Source organism: Pezoporus flaviventris, unplaced genomic scaffold, assembly GCF_033815535.1.
Source record: "Pezoporus flaviventris isolate CSIRO_AGI_PZ_B2104156 unplaced genomic scaffold, CSIRO_AGI_Pfla_v1 ptg000030l, whole genome shotgun sequence".
Classification (NCBI taxonomy): domain Eukaryota; kingdom Metazoa; phylum Chordata; class Aves; order Psittaciformes; family Psittacidae; genus Pezoporus; species Pezoporus flaviventris.
The window spans coordinates 2,731,595-2,749,971 of NW_026892578.1; the positions used below are offsets into that span (position 1 = coordinate 2,731,595).

The 18,377-nt window shown below is 37.7% G+C and overlaps 1 protein-coding gene across 2 annotated transcripts in view; it reads left to right on the plus strand.

Moving 5' to 3' along the window:
- MGAT4A (alpha-1,3-mannosyl-glycoprotein 4-beta-N-acetylglucosaminyltransferase A) overlaps nucleotides 1-18,377 on the plus strand; it is an 80,006-nt gene that overhangs the window by 54,265 nt on the left and 7,364 nt on the right. For both annotated transcript variants that reach the window (XM_061459704.1, XM_061459706.1), the window contains 3 exons: nucleotides 6,850-6,980; nucleotides 7,623-7,730; nucleotides 8,186-8,379. In XM_061459704.1, the coding sequence (XP_061315688.1) occupies nucleotides 6,850-6,980; nucleotides 7,623-7,730; nucleotides 8,186-8,379 (433 nt within the window). The remainder of the gene's footprint in view (nucleotides 1-6,849; nucleotides 6,981-7,622; nucleotides 7,731-8,185; nucleotides 8,380-18,377) is intronic.

Consider the following 18,377-nt stretch of genomic DNA (forward strand, 5'->3'; position numbering starts at 1 on the left):
GTTTAAATTTAGTTATTAGCTCCTGCTGCTTGCATCCCTGTTCTTTGTTCCTTGGGTGATATTTGTGTGCCTCCTTTTAATTAGATGATATCAGTAGAATTTCAGATGCATTTAGCTATGGCTACACATCTCAATGTTCCTTTTCTACCTAGAATATTTAATTAGCTTTTTTCTCTCAGTTTAGCGCCTTATCCTGCTTTTAGGTTTTGAGAGAGAAATTAGTATTCAAGAATGTGACTAAAATTTCTGCCTTGGAGGCACATTGGTGTGCTGTAACCATATACTGCATAGAAATTTTATACAAGTAATGTAGATTTTTCTCATCTCTGCTGTCACTTTATGGATCTTGATGCATACTGGTACTATGGTAGTTTGGTAATGTGGGTAGCTATGGAGAAGAGTAAAAGCATCTATTTGTAACGGGATGGGTTTTGTGTAGATGTCTAAGAGCAAGTAGAGCACTGAATTGTCTAGATGCTAGGGATTTAGAAATAATCTCTAAAAAAGAGAGGTGTGGCTGATTCACTGTAAGCTATTGGAAACCTTGATCAGCTTGCAAGTTTGCTAGGTAAAAATCTTTCTTGTCACAGTGTATTTCTGAACTGAGAATCTAATTTATGCAGGTACTACATGAAGAAGTGGCAAATGCAGCTATTTAGGCTGACAGCAGGATTACAGAATTCTGTCACCTCTGCCACAGAGAAGTTGCTTCCTTTGTTTTTTTTTTTTAATACTGAAAGTATAGTCTTTAGTGTTGTCAAGTATCTAATAAATAATGGGTGAGATGTATGCCGTTTCCCTTAGAAGCTCTGTGGAAGATGATGCCTCTCTTGCTCTTCTGGATTGTGGCCCCTGACACAACAAAGTCATACTAGCTTTTTTGTGAGAGATAAGTGATTTGTCTTGCAACTGCCTGGGAGCTGAAGTGTTTTACAGAGGATATGCAATACTCTGCACTGTAGCTATAATGCCATCTGTCACAAACTTTTAATGGACTGGTCTGAAACTGGCCTTTTGGTTATCTTACACGGTTCCTCTGAATCTTAATGTGCCCTGATGTTTTAAGGCCTGTTGTTCTGATTACAGTTTTGCTCAAGCTGTCCACATAGTTGAAGTTTTGGGAAGAGTAGATCAAATCAAATATTTGAGATTTAAATAACTTCAAAGAAGTTCTGGTTTTAATGCTAGTATTTGCATTTCATTAACAGGGAAAGCATTGAAATACTTAAACCGTAGTTAGAATATGTGCTTGCAGATATAAAACTATTGTTGGTGTAGACTTAATATATTTAATGACATTTATGCAGAAGAATGAGAAGGAATGATTTAGATATTTGCATTTCAGAGAACTGTGGAAAACAAAGTTTTCCATTTTGTGTCTGTCTCAGGGCCAGAACAGTTCAGTAAGGATAGCATTTAAATGGACTGAAAGTCAGATTGAAGGCTTGGCAGGACACAATAAGTAATAGAAAATGTTCTGCAATACCTTTTTTTTTAACCAGTTCTGGCTCTCACTTGTATCAGTATAGATAAATAATATGGACAAAGTCTTCCATATTTCATAAATATCTAGAGATTTATGGAGCAAGATTTTACATTTTGAGTCTTAATTCTCTTGGATTTTCAAGTTTCTTTCCAAAGGGTAGGTTGTAGGAACCCAGAATCTGAAACCTCTGAAATTTTGTCATTAAAGTCTCCTGGGTTGTGTCTGTTCTCATGCATTGTACCAAGTCATGAGCATGGTACAAGATGAGCCACTGCTTCAATTTTTTCACATTATGTTTGGTTTGAGGTGGTGCCTGTTGACTTCAGGTTTTACTTAGGTATCCTTGGCTTGATGAATTTCGACTACATTCTGGGGATGACCAGTGGGCAGTCTGTAGCCTGGATTTAGAATGGCATCTTAACGGCTCTGTGGCTCACAGCACCTTCCTCACCTGCAGCTGTGTGTGAGGCCACAGGACTGCAGCACCTTGGCAAATGCTGCTTCTTGTTCTTGGGCTGTGGCTATGTCCTAGGGAAGCCAACCAGCTGCTGGTATCCTCACTCAGGAGAGCCTAGGCAAGGGTTTGGCTGGTTTGGATTCAGACAGGCTGGGGTGTTGATCTGTGGAGTAGGAGTTGTACTTTTCTGTTTCCCATCACAAGGGTTAGCTGCGGACAGTCAGGGGTCCAGAGCTTTGAAGACCTGTTTTTGTTTTTCCAGGGCTTCACTGCAGAGGCCTGGTTTTGAGCAGATGTAGCAAGAGTGTTTTGAGGGAGAAAAGAGGGTGTTGATCCATAGCAGTACTGTGCTGTGCCGGAGGTGTCCTGAAAACGGAAGTGACAGATGAGGGATGCTGTGCAAGGAGCTGGGACAAGGCTGTGCCAAGCTGGCCATGGAAGGTGGTGGCAGCATTTCAGCAAGTAGTGTGTGGCTGTCTGTGCTTGGTTACTGAAGGGGGACCAGGGCTTTTCCCAGGAGGAGGGTGTTGCCTGTTCATTTTTGCTCCTGAGATCACCAGGAATTAAAGTGAGAAGGCTTTGCCTGTACTGTCAAACCCTTCCGTGGTGCTGGGCAGTGTAATGTAGAGAGGCCAGCTTGGGCTGAAGATACTAATGCAAGTACAGGTGGCTGATGCTTACTTAGCATATTCTGACCAGTTGCAGTTGCATGCATCAGGATTTGTTTTGGGGGTATGTGTGTGTGTGTGTGTGTGTGTGTTAATTTTTTTTATTTGTTTTGGGTTGTTTTTTTTTTTCTTATTTTATTTTCCTGGTGCATCTTGTGACATTATTAACCAAATGATTCCCTGAGTCCGGGGTGGTTGCGTGGTTGACAGTAGCATGCATAAAGGGCCTCTCAGCCTAGCCAAGTTTGCCATATGGAAGCAAATACTTTGTTGCTAAACCTGTTTGTATTTTAAGTAAAATTATGATAAATTAGGAAAAATAGTAAATTCCTACTGTTACGTTCAGTCTTCTTATTTAATTTTAGGCACAGATCCGGTACATTAACATTCAGGTTTTAAATGACATGGTCTGTGAGTGTCTTTTCACTGTAGATGGCAACTGAAGACTGTAGTCCTTGTGCTCTTTAGAAGATGAGCTAATCAAAGGAAGAAATGCACAGTGTAGTTCTATTGCTCTGTCCTTGGGTATACCAGGAAAAGCATTCCAGAGCATCATGACTGTGTATCCTCCTGGAAGAGGATAAACTCTCTTCTGTCAGTTGCTGTTGAAATTGGAGCAATAATGTGGGGGTGTTTCTGTCTTGAGTTGCATGGTATTTTGCATCTCGCCAACACCACAGGGAAAGGTCCACTTCCTATGGATGCAGCTGGGAATGACAGACTACCTCAGCAGGTGTCATCAAGAAATGATGGTTTCAGTTCTATAAACACCCCAGAAACATCTGATTAGTCCCATTTTTTCAGCTTGTATTTGATTAGGATTCCTTGTATTTTTCTCTTCTCCTGCCCTATGCTACTGAAAGCAGTAGGCAGAGATGAATCACCAGGAAAACTGGAAGCCCATTTAGTTGGAAGTGTGACAATCTGAAGGAGCTGTTATTCTGCATGAATTATTTTAGACAACATTGTACAAATCATGTGATTGTTTCCTACCCATTTAAAAATATTTACTTCCACAAATAATGTTTTAAAAATGATAATACAGTGTGTAAATAGTAACAAATAGTAACAATATACTAATAAAAAAATCATAACATCTTTCATGTCTTTGAAGAAGAAATCTTTGAAGTTGTCCCTAGTTTAGTAGGAGTTGTCCCTTGTGTAGGGGGAGTTTCAAATTTTAGTTACAGCTTTTCAAGTGGAGATGCTTATTCAAGGGCCTCATTGCAAGAAGCACAAGTAATGTCAATGGTTTTGCTTTATAAATAGCCAGATTAAAGGTTTCTGTAAGGGGCAACTTTGATTAAGCAGTGTCAGGTCAGTTAATGTCTTATCACATTTACTTTGCCAACCCATGGTGTGAATGGTCTGCTTTATGAATATAGCATCACTCCAATGGATAAAATAATTGGGACTTTTATCAGATGCTTCATGTCTATATTTATTGCACTGCATCATGATGTAGCTTTGTGCAGACCCCTCCAAACTTATCCCTGAATTCCAAAAAAAGCGTTATTTCATTGGCTATGTTCTGATCAAATTTCCTAGTAGTCATAAGAGAATGAGAGTGCATCATACCTGTTTTCTGGAAAGGACCATGCCCTATAGATGGTCTTCTAAGTATGTGTCTACTTTTTGACAAAATGAATGATCTTGCGATTTGAGATCCTGGCATTGGCAAAGCTAATCTCCGTATGTAAGAATCTGATACCTAATAGTGTCAGAGCACACATAACAGGGCCCTGCAAATTTGATACTGTCCTTTAATCATATCCTTGTTGCTATTATGTGTAAGCTGACAATGGCATTCTATGTCTACTACTACTGATACCTGTTCTAGTACAATGGCATACTGTATCTACTCTGAGATATTGTATATTGTGCCAGGCTCAGTCACCTGCTTCAGTGGAGAAAATTTTGATCCCTGTTACAAGAGGGATTTGAATTCTCATCTTCTTGTTGTGGATTTTGTTTGTTTGGGGTGTTTTTTTTATGCTGCCTTGCATTAATCTTCTATGAATTACAGACTTCAGTGAGCCTTGAAAGAAAGAGAAGTAACTGAATGTCTGGCTCTGAGTGGTAGTCCCCGAGTACATTCACAGTGAAAATATAGTTTCCTAATCACTTTAGACTAGATAATTTTTTATTTTTTGTGTAATACTGGCTCATGGTGATACTCAGTTATACCCTCTCTTAGAATCATGAAATCAGGATGGTTTGAGTTGGAAGGGACCTTAAAGCTCTTCCAGTTCCAACCCCCCTGCTGTGGGCAGGGACACCTTCCACTAGACCAGGTTGCTCAAAGCCCCATCCAGCCTGGCCTTGAACACTGCCACGGATGGGGCAGCAGCAGCTTCTCTGGGCAACCTGCGCCAGTGTCTCACCACCCTCATAGTGAAGAATTTCTTCCTACTGTCTAATCTAAATCTATCCTCTTTCAGTTTAAAGCCACTGCCCCTTGTTCTATCACTACATTTCTCTCCTTATATAAATGCAAACATCCTCCTTAATGGCTAAATAAGGTAGGCTGCCTGCACCATTTCTTTATTTCCACTCAGCCATCTGTTCAAGTAGTGCTATACTGCTGATAGTTTTTAACCTTCATACAAAACGTTGTTCCCTATGTGTAATCCACACTAGCCTATATAGCTCCTTAGTGGCTTTTCCAAATTATGTCCTCTTGTAGACAAGAACTAAATCCCATTTTCTGATGAGTGTGGGGAATGTTTTTGCCATCTCAGAGGGCAGCCTGTTCTCAATGTCTTCTCCAGCTGTTCTTTGTAAATATAGAAGAAGATATTAGGGTCTCTACCACTTGTGGAACTTTTTATCTAAAAAGCCTGTGAAGGCCTCAGATTACAAGTGGAAGAAACACAAACCACATTTCACATGCCTAAGTACTGTGTGTTAGTGTGTTGTACAGAGCTCCCAAGTGTGGAGGGACAGGAGACTTGCATTGGAGACTGATCTGGTAGACTCTGATACATTAGTGCCCCCAAGCCCCAAGAGCTCATGCAGAAATCAGCAGTCATCACCGTCTGCAGAACTGAATCACTTCATCTGGTGTCTTTGTGAGAGATTCATTGTCATGTGATGTCTTTCTCCCTGCTTTCTCCTTTGTAGCCTAGCAAAGTAGAGGCAGGCTTCATCTGCAAACCTGATAATGTCCTCTGAATCCACCCTCAAATCTAGCACTACCTTTGGGAGTTTAGTTGGTACTCAGTCCTTGGTACAAGCACTTGTCAGTCCATCTTCAGCCTTGGACTGCCCCAGTCAGAGTTGTGTTGCTTCTGGTAGCAGTGTCTTCATAGAAGACGTCTTTCTTAAGTGTCCACCTTTCTCTTCAGACTCCTGTGCTGGCAGTGAAGTGTATTCCAGGACCATGTAAATAGTTGCTCTTGTTGATAGTAAATAGAATTTCTTCATCAACAGTAAGTTTCCTTCTTTTGCCAAGGCCTCCTTAAAGCATCACAGTTTGCAGGGATCCCAAGAATCCTGTAGCACAGTGCGACCCAGAAGTCCCCCTAGATTTGACCAAGCAGTATGCTGTCTTGGAAGCCCCAGAGTCATGGAAGTACTTGTCAAAGAAGTTTTGCAGCTTTTGTGGGAGAGACTTTCTACTAGGCGGCTGACTGTTTTGAGTACAGCTAGTTGGAAATGCCCTCAGTGTAAGTATGCTGATGGCCTATGCCTTTCAGAAGAAAACTTCTGTCTTTATTTTTAAGTTGCATTGTCTCTGGTTAAGGTCTAGCAGCTTCTTTCTTTCCCTTTGATTTTCTGTGCAGAATGATCTGGAGTTAGTGGTAGGTGTTCCATCTCTGCTTTTTTTTTGTACAGGCAAATACTGAAATTGTATGACTGAGCAGATAACGCTTGCAACAGCTCCTTGTCTCAGATGCTTGAAGCTTACATGTGACATGGAGAATCATAGACACAAGTCTGTAACTCTTCTTCTTCTATTTTTACAGACTGACAAATTCTTTTCTTAGCGAGACTGTATTGTATACTGAGTATCTTGATAGCACCAAGATATATTACAAAGACTTATTTGAATAGTTGTTTTATTTAGTTTTACATAGTTAAAAGGTATGGAGCTTTAAAAACATTGAGATTTCAAGTTTTTCATTGCTAACATTTCTTGTCTTGGCACAAACTTGTCATCTGTTGTCTTACTGTTTTCAGAAGACAATGTTATCTTTAATCTAAAATAACTCCTGTGTTTTTTAATGTCATCACAGGTAAAATGTTCCAGTCTCCAGATATCACTCTTATTGTTGAGTTCATATTTATGTTTTATAAGGAGAAACCTATTGATTGGCTGCTGGACCATATCCTCTGGGTGAAAGTGTGTAACCCTGAGAAAGACGCTGTAAGTTTGTTTTTATTACAAAGCTTCTAAAATGTTTTCATGATGGTGAGTTGGTTTTGTGAGCTGGAGGCTAGTATACTATGTATTACGGGAGTACTACATGTTCTGAGTCTTTCTTCCTACCAAGATTTTAGTCTCAAAAAGAAATTTAGAGAGTTCTCAGAGGCATTATGACTGTTATTGTTTCAGATTTTGGAGATGGATGCAATAGAATAAAAAGCAAAAGCCTAGTTGTTTTCTGTGCGTAGCATTCCTAAAATAACTCATTCACATAACCCCTCATTCACTGAGGCTCTGCGGAAAGCCATTGCTTAGATAGCAATCATAGAGAAGGTTCTGAATGGGGAGTAAACTTTGAATTTTGGGCCTTCATTTCTCAAGCAGCACCCTTGCTGAAAGACTGACTAAGCAGGTTCTGTGCAAAAACCTTGAATAGTATTGGATTTGCACAGCATTATTGGTAGATTTCTGGAATTAAAGTAAGAGCTACTGGATAAATAGGTCTGGGTTCTTGTTGAGAGTTTTTGGTTCATGTAATGTTACATACTTGCAGTAAGAACTCAGCAACCTTGTGCTGGTTTTACAAATGTGATTTATTCTTTTTTAACCCTCTTCCATTTCCCCTTCTGCCCATCATTTCAGAAACATTGTGATCGACAGAAATCTAACCTGAGGATACGCTTCAGGCCTTCTCTTTTCCAGCATGTTGGCCTCCACTCCTCTCTAGCAGGGAAGATCCAGAAACTAACAGTTAGTACCTAAAGTTTTGCTTCTTTTCCAGATCAGGTTGATTAAATGAAAATCTTTGTAGCCTTTGAGAAAACAGGCATTTTCTTGTCTGGCACTTTTAAGCATGTTGTACATTACTCCAGTTGGAATGAAACCTGATTTCAACTGGTTACAATCAAGTGTAAGAAGTGCTAATCTCAGCTTGGTTTTGTGGATTTTTGCTAGGGGATGTTTTTCGGTTGGGTTTTTTTTTTTTTTTTTGGGGGGGGGTGGTGGTTTGGTTTTGGTTTTGTTTTTTTTTTGCTTCAATGGCATGTTCATCTTATCAGTAAGATCTGATACACCCAAAAATGAGTAATGCATTCATTTTCTGTTTGACGCAAGGATTTGTTTTAAGTGTAATCACTTGGGGAAAAAAAAAAGTATAATGAAACAGGTTATCTGACCAGCATGATACTTGTCTTTATTTCAATTAGGATAAAGACTTCCTGAAACCATTATTGCATAAAATCCACGTGAATCCACCTGCAGAGGTTTCAACATCTTTAAAAGTCTACCAGGGACACACGCTAGAAAAAACCTACGTAGGGGAAGATTTTTTCTGGGCTGTCACACCTGTTGCTGGGGATTATATTCTATTTAAATTTGACAAGCCAGTCAATGTAGAAAGGTAAGTAATTATTTGCCTTTGGTCTCAGATCTAAAACTGCTTGTTTGCCAAGAATGCTTGACGATAGAGCGTTGGGGCTGTCATTATAATCGAAAGTGAAATGACACAGGGTCTTTGGAGTTCAGCTGAATCATTAGTGTCTTCCCTCTAATTCTTATGCAATTCAAAACTGGTGCTTCTCTGGAAGTTAAGAGAATTTGAAAGAAGGCAATTTGATTGTATTTGGTGAATCTGCTTCTAATTACAGAGCAATTGTACAGCATGGTATGTGGTACAGTATGTTGTGCCCTGCAGCCTTGGTCCACTTGATTGTCCAGATCAGAAATCTTGCTGGAGCATATCACGATGTCCCCAGACCTGAAAGCTGGGAACTCTGAATGATAATGTTTTTCAGATGTAGCTTTAGGGCTTGAAAACAATCAGCATGCTAAGACTCCAAGCTGACCTATTTGAAAAAATTAAAAATGACAAAAAAAATAAAAGGGACAGGGGGGCCTGCCCTTCACATACAAATATCTGTGATTTCTTAGAGGACTAAAGGTGACTTCTTTTTGGATACTACTCAGATGAAATAAGGGTAATAGAGTTTGTGCCTTAGAGTGTAGTCATCCATTAGCTTTCTGGAGGCTCATTTGCTGCTTTTCTTTTTACTGTCTTGCCAACATAGTAGTCCAAGACTCATAAAATAAATTGTTCATTTAGTGTCTGTTTAGATGTTATGTTTGTGGATTCCTTTCCTACTTTCTTCACATACCTTATGAGACCAGTACCTATAGTCTGGTAGAGCAAAGTTTCTTTGTATCAGTGTCACTGGATGCTTTTCCTTGTGAAGCAGCCATTTTTGCAGTCCTGAGCTGAATCCAATTAGTCAACTTTGGTGCCTTGGTACATAATCAAAGTGTAAGTCTTCACCTTGGCTTAGAGCAGCAGTAAGGAGCATTAGTTTCCTTGTTACTATGTTGTTCCATACGAACATCTGACCTATGAAACTCAAGTTTGTAATTTGAGAAGTCAAATTACTGAAGTTCATCGTTAGAGTTTAAAAGACTTTTCTGATTAGCTTTCCAAGGTGCATGTGTTAAGCAATCTGACTGCCACACCTCCTTGGATTCAAGGCAGAATGTTTTTTTATCCTGTGCCAATAGTTGAAAAAATACATATTTTTCAACTCAGATGTATGAATTCATTGATTTCTTTTACATCAAATGTTCCCCTTCAAAATTATGAAGTAAATGTCCTATTTGTGTGTTTGCTTTGTTTTTCTGCTTCATTGCTTGGTGGTTGTTTTCTGGCTTCTTGATTACTTTTTTAAAAATTATATGCATCTATGTTATGAATAGTGTAACTTTAAGCAGCAAATGATAATCTTAGGTGGATTAGGATGAGTCAAGTGCACAATGGCAATTTTGAAGAGCACTGCTATCAAGTATCATAGGGCAGCACTGTTATTCAGAAATGGTGTGCACAGGTCTGAAAATAATCTTTTTTGATATGTATTTCCTTAATGGCGAGAGGGTTGAGAGAATGAGTAAGTACTAATTATGTGTGCATAAAGGTGGGAAGAGAGTGTTCGTTATTGTGCCCTGGAAAATTGAATCTAGGCCTAAGGTAGTTGCATCTACCTGCTGTGTAAACAACAGTCCCAGCAGTAGAAGAGGATATGATTTTTTTGCTGTTGTTTTTATTGAATCAATGCGTTTTAGTTTTAGAAGAAAAGGAATATCTTGTATTCTGTTGCTTCCCAAAGGAAATCCACCAATTAGAATGATGCTACCTGTTCAGATTTAAGTTTAACACTGTTTGGACTGTCATTGCAAGCACTTTAAGACTTTTGTTGCGATTTTAGTTTCTATTGCCACAGTGTCCTCAAAAATGCTGTATTTTGCCTTTTTGAAGTCAGTGGCTGATTAGGGAGGGCTACAGATGGAATTTCAAATTGTTGAGACTTGGTTTTGTTCACCTGCTTAACTGCAGCAGCAGATTTTGGTAGGTGAAGGTCAAGTGGAGCAGTGGTGTTGCCTGATATTTCAAGGGTGCTTGCTGAGGCAGTCAGAAATAAAGCTGTGACCTGTTAGTTGAAACACAGAAAAGGGAAAGTGGACTGAGCATTAGAAAGACTTACTGGTGAGGACATATATCTAACTATGGGAATTAAGAGTAGAAAATACACTATTGAGAGCCATCTTGTGTTTGTGAAGGGATGCAACAGGTGTTTCCTTCTTTAAATAGTAGAGAAGGTCTTGGAATTTATAGAAAATTTTGTCTGCCAGAGTCAGTTTGAGTGTAGCTGCTTAATAACTCCCGTAATAAATTCTGAATAAACAAGTGTTTAATGGAAATACTGACCAAACTCTGACTGAATGGGAGGTCTGTTATGCTATAACAGAGCACTAACTTGTTCCTATAGTTTGTTTTTCCATGCCACATGCTTTGCTGAACTGAATTTAAATTTTCTGCTGAGTATAAGAGTTCAATAATTACCTTTCATTAAGTCCTTAAGTATTTCATTTTTGAGATCTGAAAATATTGTCGGGGTAACACTTGCAAGAATCTCCTAATAGTTTAAAGTGAGAACTGTGCCCATTTGCTGAGTAGAAAAGAACATTTGTGGCTATTTTGTGTAATGTCTGGTTGGTAAATCCCTGCTGAATATTGAGCAGTCAAATAGATGGTGTTTGTTCTAAACCATACCTGGAGGTATGTGTAAACTGAAATTATCAAATGCTCAGTTTAGTAACAGTTCTTGTACTGAACCTTTGTGGGGTTTTTTAACAAGCAAAACATCTCCAGCCACAACACTGATGTCCCTTAATAGTAAGCTAGGATCTCATTTTTGGAATAAGAACGTATGTACCTCTCAGAAGTATATTCTTGAGAATAAAAGTAGATCCACTGACTTTCCTCTTAAAACAAATTGCACGGCGCTGTTGAAGGTTGAGGTGTTTGTTTGATGGGGTTTTTGTTTGTTTAATTGTTGGTTTGTTTTTGTTGTTGTTGTTTTTAAAGAAATGAATAGACTCTTTTCTACATGCTCAAAACAGCCTGTATTGTAAAGATAAGAAATAGTGAATTTCTGCTCCCTTAACTTGTTATATAATTATTGAAATCCACTTTGCTATTTTGGTCTGCACACATTTAATTATTAAAACGTACAGTTATATTTGAGAGTTTCTTTATGAAGCATACATTTTTACTACTTTAATGCTAGTACTGAATGTAACTTCATTTTCCTCACTATAAATAACAGATTCAAGATACTTCTTTTCTTCATTAGTATCTCTATTTTTTTTAAAGATGTCAGTGAGTATTGTGCCCTATCAGCTCATTCTGAAGAGCTTTTGACTTCAGAAGTTGCTTTGAGGGTTTTTTGTATGTAGGAAGCTCTAAAATGTTGGTGAATGAGTAATGAGTCTTGAACAGAGATCAGTAAAGTTTGAATGTGATCCTGGTTTAAAAACAAAAAACCTAAACAAAACCAAACCAAAATAAAAACCAAAACAAAAGAGCACATCCCTGAATCCCAGAAAGACGTTCCATTGCAGCACTTAAGTGATGCTCGTGTCCATCATCGTCACAGCCATCTCTTTTTTGACTAAGTTTCAGAGTCCTCTCTATAGATGTGATTGATACAAATCAGTCATGGTTTTCAGAGAAGATGTGCACTAATTACATTAAGGAAGTCTTTGGAAGCACATAACCAGTGGTTGTTTTAATTAGATTATGTTTACACTTGTCAGCTTTTCTGCAAGAGGAATTTAGAAAGGGATTTATCATTTAGAATAGGAATTTATACTTATTATAGGAATTTATAGAAAGGGATTCAGATTTATTTCAGTATAAATTGCTATCAAATACTGATCTTTATTAAATAGGTTTTTAAAAGGTGCAGGAAAAGGTAAGGATGTATTTTGTACTGGAAATAAATCCATCAAAACCTATCTCAGCTTCACGGGGGGGGGGGTGTGTGTATATATATATATATATGTATATATATATATACACACACATAAATTTGCTTTATATTTTTAAAATATGTGGCTTATCCTTTCTTGTCTGTAACTGCTTAGTAGTTTTACTTTTAATATTTTCAAAAGGATTGGCAGAGTTTAGGTTTGGGGAGGGGAATTTGGCTTATGGTTGTGTTTTATTTTGGGTGGGTTTTTTTCTCCTCTCAGTCCCAATGCTGCTGTTAGCTCTGTAGCTGCCTCATAGTTTTGTTCTTTTAGCAACTTACTCTGTGGTCATCCTAATGTGACATTAATAAAGTGATTTTATGAGGTAGAACTTGCTGACTGGAATTTCAGCTTTAAACTGAAATCTTGATACTCTGACAAATCAGCTTGCAGATTACGTTTACTACTTTGTGTTCTGGTACTGGCATAGATACTGAATGTGCAGTATTTCAGATTAATCACTCATTTTTTCGTATTGTTGACCCTGGAATCCCAGGGAACATGTGATGTTAGCTCACACTTATTTCCTGTGGCATCTTCTCACAACATAGAGTTACTAATCATGCAAGAAATAAATAATTGACTTAAGCTAGAAAATCAATGTGTTGAGTGTGAAGAGTATCTTGTTGAGCTCCTGGTAGCTAAACATACACATTATTTTGTCTGCTTTGAAATCTCTGTGACAATGTTGAAAAATACTCACCTAAAAAGTGACAGTTGTTTGCCTGTTATTACTGCCACTTCCTTGTAAAGGAAAACAAATGCAGCTTTTGAAACGGGTTCCCTCGCAGTGAAAACTTAAAAGGAATTTAATTTTTTTTTTTTAAGTATAACAAAGTTATCAAAAAAGTATCATAGCAGTTGGTCATATATGTATATAAAATATAGTTAATTATCTGCCTATGGGATGCAAGTCCTCCTGTGGGTAGATACACGAGAGCAAATTGTATTACAAAGCGAAAAAAAAGACTTTCTAGCCGCTTTCCAAAACTGACAGTGACGTGGAACTTTTTCATAATTTGCGTTTGCAGTAATCACCACTTAAAACCTAGGGAACTGCAAAATTGGTTGGATTTTAGATTAGTAGAGGAATAATGCATAAGCTGTTCTTTGTTCATATCACTGCTGAGTATAGAAACTCTGCTTCAGTGTAGCACAATACATTCAACCTTTCTAGGGCAATTTTAGCTGAAGAACCACATACATGCACACATGCACAGAGTGTATGGTTTAGAAATAGTCTTTGTTCTGATTTTAAAGATATAGTACAGTTATTGAAGTTTAACAAATCTAACAGCATCTTCATTTTATTAAGCTTTAATGGTGGTGTCAGTTGATAGGAAATATTTGAAAATCTCATTAAATGTTTTGGTGTTTGTCAGTATGTTTCAGGTGGAATAATAATCATAGTTTATATATTAAAGAAAAAAAGAGAATCTGGGGATTCTGGTTTCTGTGTTTATATAAGCTGCTGTACTAATAAGTAGAACATCCTCAACTGGATGCACTGACAACAGGGATTTGGCAGGCAGGCTTCCAGTCACTTACGCTGTTTGCTCCGCTCCGGGCATGGAACTCTGCCCATAACAATGAGGCAAGGACTTCATATGAAAAGGATGAAAAAGCCTGAAGTATGGATCAGAGACAAAAGAAAAGAAGCCTGAGCCAAGGACATGCTGCTTCCTCCTTAATGGTACTAATATTCAAGGTTTGTATATTTGGCAGTGTTCCTGGTTTTCTTAGTCAGAAATCTTGGAGTCTTAATGCTGTTACCTAAACATGAGAAGTCTAATACCACTTGAGATACCCTAAAATACTTCACCTGATTTCCAGAAGGGCTTGAGCCTCTGAGATGTCATAATTTCATCTTGCCAGCCTGTGACAAGGTCTCGTACCCAAGTGTAATCTCAAATGGTGGCAAATGCCATGTTTAAGAAAACTGAATGGGGTTATCATCTGTGCCTTTGGAGAATTAAACTGGGGGGGGGGGGGGGAAACGTGTTTATACGTGTATTAAAAATACCCAAACAACCCGAACAAAACAAAACAAACAAACAAAAAAAACACCAACCCACCAAAAACCGGAAAAAACAGCAACAACAAAAGCCTTTCTACATTTCACTGGATTAAAAATTCAGCAGAAGTAACCTTGTGAAAGAACATAAGGACCATTTAACTAATACTGATGCAGTGGCAAAATAAGTGAATTCTTTAAAGAGTGGACATTTCAGGACAGAGAACAGCCCTTCCCTTAAAAAACAAGTGAACAACAACAACAAACAGGAAACAAATAAGCAAAACCCAACCACAAAACACCAAAAAACTGGAAACTACCTCCAAAATGAAGAATTAAAAAGATAAAATTAATTTAATTCCAGACTCTTTTCTATTACAGTTGACGTGTGTATGCTCTAGAGAGTACAGTGCAGGTTTAGAAAGCTGATCTCATAGTCCTCACTGGGAAACAGAAGGCAAGAGTAGACCTGGGAATGAGATTTTTTTACCCAGCTAAATGCCTTCTCCTCATATTGCACAGTTGAAGAAAGTTAGAAAATGGATATGGAGAACCTTATCAGATTATTTAGGCTGACTTTCAAAGTGGTGTGAGAAAACTCATTTCTTAGTTGTGTGTTCAATAACAAAAAGACTCGAACCGCTCCCCAAAATCCCACCATCACCTCTTCAGTCAGGCTACCTCTGTGGTCCTTTGACAGACATGAGCAAGTTCTCTCCTTTTGGCGTGCTGGTTTGGGACTTCATATAAAAATGGGGAATTCATCCCTCACAGCTCACAAATGTGCAACTCAGTTTATATATAGACAGTTAGACTGGCTGCTTCTGGCAGAGGAAACGAAATTTTACCAGGCATTTTGCGTAGAAGTTAATAGACTCGAGGACCTAAGGCTGTTTTTTTTTTTTTGTTTTTTTTTTTGTGTTTTTGAAGTGTAAGCAGTTTTTGCAAAAAAGTGGTGAAGAGGCGTAGGGGGTAGGAGAAGAAACTGAGCTCGAGAGAGTGAAAAGAACTTATTCATCTTCTGTTTGTATTTTGCATAAGGAAATAATGCATGGCTAATACCAGTTTCCAGTGACAGTAAAATAACATTTCCTAATGAGAACTCTGGGAAAATGAGAGGGAGGAGGTAGATTATATTTCTTTTAGCACATTTGCATCCAGTGATCAAAAATACTGGATAGAATTGGTGAATAGTGACTCTTGAAGTGGATGATGGCATCTGTAGAGCCAAAAATTTGCTGACTGAATGCTGCTTTTATAGAAATGTGCGGAATTAAATACTGTTACACTGCGTGTTGCTATGGATAATGTGCTCAAACATGAAAGGAAACATTTCCTCACTGCTTTCTTCCTACCTCTTTTCCTTTTCTGAAAATGGGATGTACTAAAATACATCAGATTGCTAAAGAGAGAGACATAAGGAGGGTAGGTAGAGAAAATTATTTGATTGCTGATATTCACAGAGTTTATGCATTCATAAATAAATTCTTAGAGTATTTGTTCAGCATTGAGTGAGAAGTCTTTTGTTTCCTTCAAAACAAAACCAAAATGCATTGACAGTGGATGTGAATTGTGCTTTTTAAAGAATTTTTGTATGTTACTTCCTTTCAGAAAGCTGATGATCTGCTGATAAAGTTATCGTTTTCTCTTCTAAACAAAATAGAAAAATCATAGTATCACACTTTCTATATATATAAAAAATCATTAGCACTTCTATTTATTTAAATAAAATATAAAAGACAGCAAAACAGATTTTTTTTTTTTTTTAAATGGCTAAAAGAAAACAAAATAGTCACTAAAAAGAGTAACAGCTTTCTGGGCCTAAATATGCTTTGATGTGAGGGAAAGGAGAGTTGCATTCCCTTCATAAGTAAAATAGGAGGAAGGTAAAGAGTCATGTGTAGTGGGATTTTGGGTTTGGTTGTTTTGGGGTTTTATTTGCAAGTACAAGTGTTGGAAAAATTTAGCTATTCAAAAAAGAATAAAGTTAACAGTGCAGATTAGTAATATTTGTATCATTTTATACAAATACTTGGGAGGATGTTACAAAATATGAGAATCTTTCTATGTGCTTTCAGCTGGGGGAGTTTTGAATCTTGAGTGTTAAGCTCTTAAAGTACTGTAATAATTTACTGCACTGGCAAAGTAATGATATCTTGCATCAGCATATTAATGATAATCATGCCTTTCCCCTCCCCTCCCTTGGTGTGTTAGGGTGAATATTTGTTTCAGCTTAGTGTTTGTTGTGGTTTTTACCCTCCAACTGGCTTGATTTTATAGGTGTATAGTTTCATAAAAAAAAAAGTCAAACCCTCAACTTGGGTAAATACTCGAGTGAATATGAGAATGTGCAGCTTTGCTCCATTTGTTGCTTTTGTTTGTTTGGTTTTGTTGTTTTTTTGGTTTTGTTTTTGGTGGGTTTTTTTTTGTTTGTTTTTTGTTGGATTTTTTTTTTACTTAGCCTTCAGTGCTCTTTAAATTTTGTGGGGTTGTTTGGGTTTTTTTTTGTGCCACATGAGGTGTTCTTATCTAGCATTCTCTATTACTCTCACACTGCATTGAAGTCATGAGCAAACTGTGTGTAAGTAACTTTCAGTAACTTCTGGCAGACAGGAGGTTGTCTCTGTTCTTGAATACCTACAGTAGCTAGTTATTATCTTTGACCTGTAACTCTTGAAAAGGACACTGCCAGAGGAAAAGTTTTCCTAAGGCTCAGATGCCTCAGTATTTCATGTACCAGTCGTAATTTAGAGTTACTTTTCTCTGATGACTTCCATTGAGAATGTCCATATGTGTCCATGTTTCTATTTTGTAATTAAAGAAAGCTGAGTACTAATATTCCATAAGGTAGTATTTTTTTTTAACTTTGGGTGAATTTGTGTTTGTTCAAGATTACTGTATTTAAAGGTCTGTGGCCTTCAGAATTTTAATTTGAAGGAATGGTGCAGAAGGTGTTATGTGTAAGCAGCAGATAGGCAAGGATATCTTAGTGACTCTATTCTAAGGAAAACGTCAGTTAACTAGAAAGAAAAAAAAACAACGTATTTTCACTGTTTACATGGACTGTCACATGTAAATCCCGGGACAAATGTCAGAATAATTTAGCAGATAAAAGCACAGCTGCTTCCGAGTCTTTCAGTATCTGTATTGATAAATACTTGTCATAGTCTGAAAACCTTGGAAGCTTGTGATTTATCAGTATGTCAGGAAAGCAAACTTTACAAAAGAATAGCTAATGACACTTACTTTAGGAGCTGTAGAATTATCTGTTTGTAAGTTAAATTTTATGTCAAATGAAATTTTCTAACTTGTAGATGTTATTTCTAAGCAAAAGACTCATCATAGATGTGAATTGACTGAGTATGTGTATTCATACTGTTGTTAATCTGTTTAACCTTTTATGTCTAAGTAGGTGCTCTCTGTCAAGGGTTAAAGCAAGGTTCAGATACAAAAATATCCCTTCCTTTCAAAACGTAATTTTAAATAAGATATGACACATACATGTGTCATATACATGGGTGTGCATACTGGTAGATGGGTAGCTATAGAAAACATACCAAAGCAGCAGGTTTGATTAGATGGAAACCTGACAATCAGATTTATGAATTACTTCTGCAAAGTCAGCCAACTTTGGAGTGCATTGCCCTAAATGGAGTGATACCTGCTGGGATGAGGAAACCCCGCTCCAGTTTCAAAAGCTGGTGGCACAGTAGGAGAAATGGTTGCCTATGGTTGCAGGGTTGTTCTTAAAAACAAAGAAATGATTCCCAAAATTAACACAAACACACATAACAAAAAATCACAAGTAAACAAGAAAAGAATCTACCACCAAGGCCTGCCTCCCCCAGAAAATCCCACTCAGACATCCCAAAGCCATCAGTGTTCATTGAGAGCTCAGTGATCACAGATCACAAGGAGTTTCTTTGTGGCTTTTTAGGTGTGTCTTCTCAGAAATAAGATTTGTGAACTAGTAAGCACTAAGGAAAAGCAGCATGCCTGTGGTTTGGTTGGAGCGTTTGATGGCAGCACGT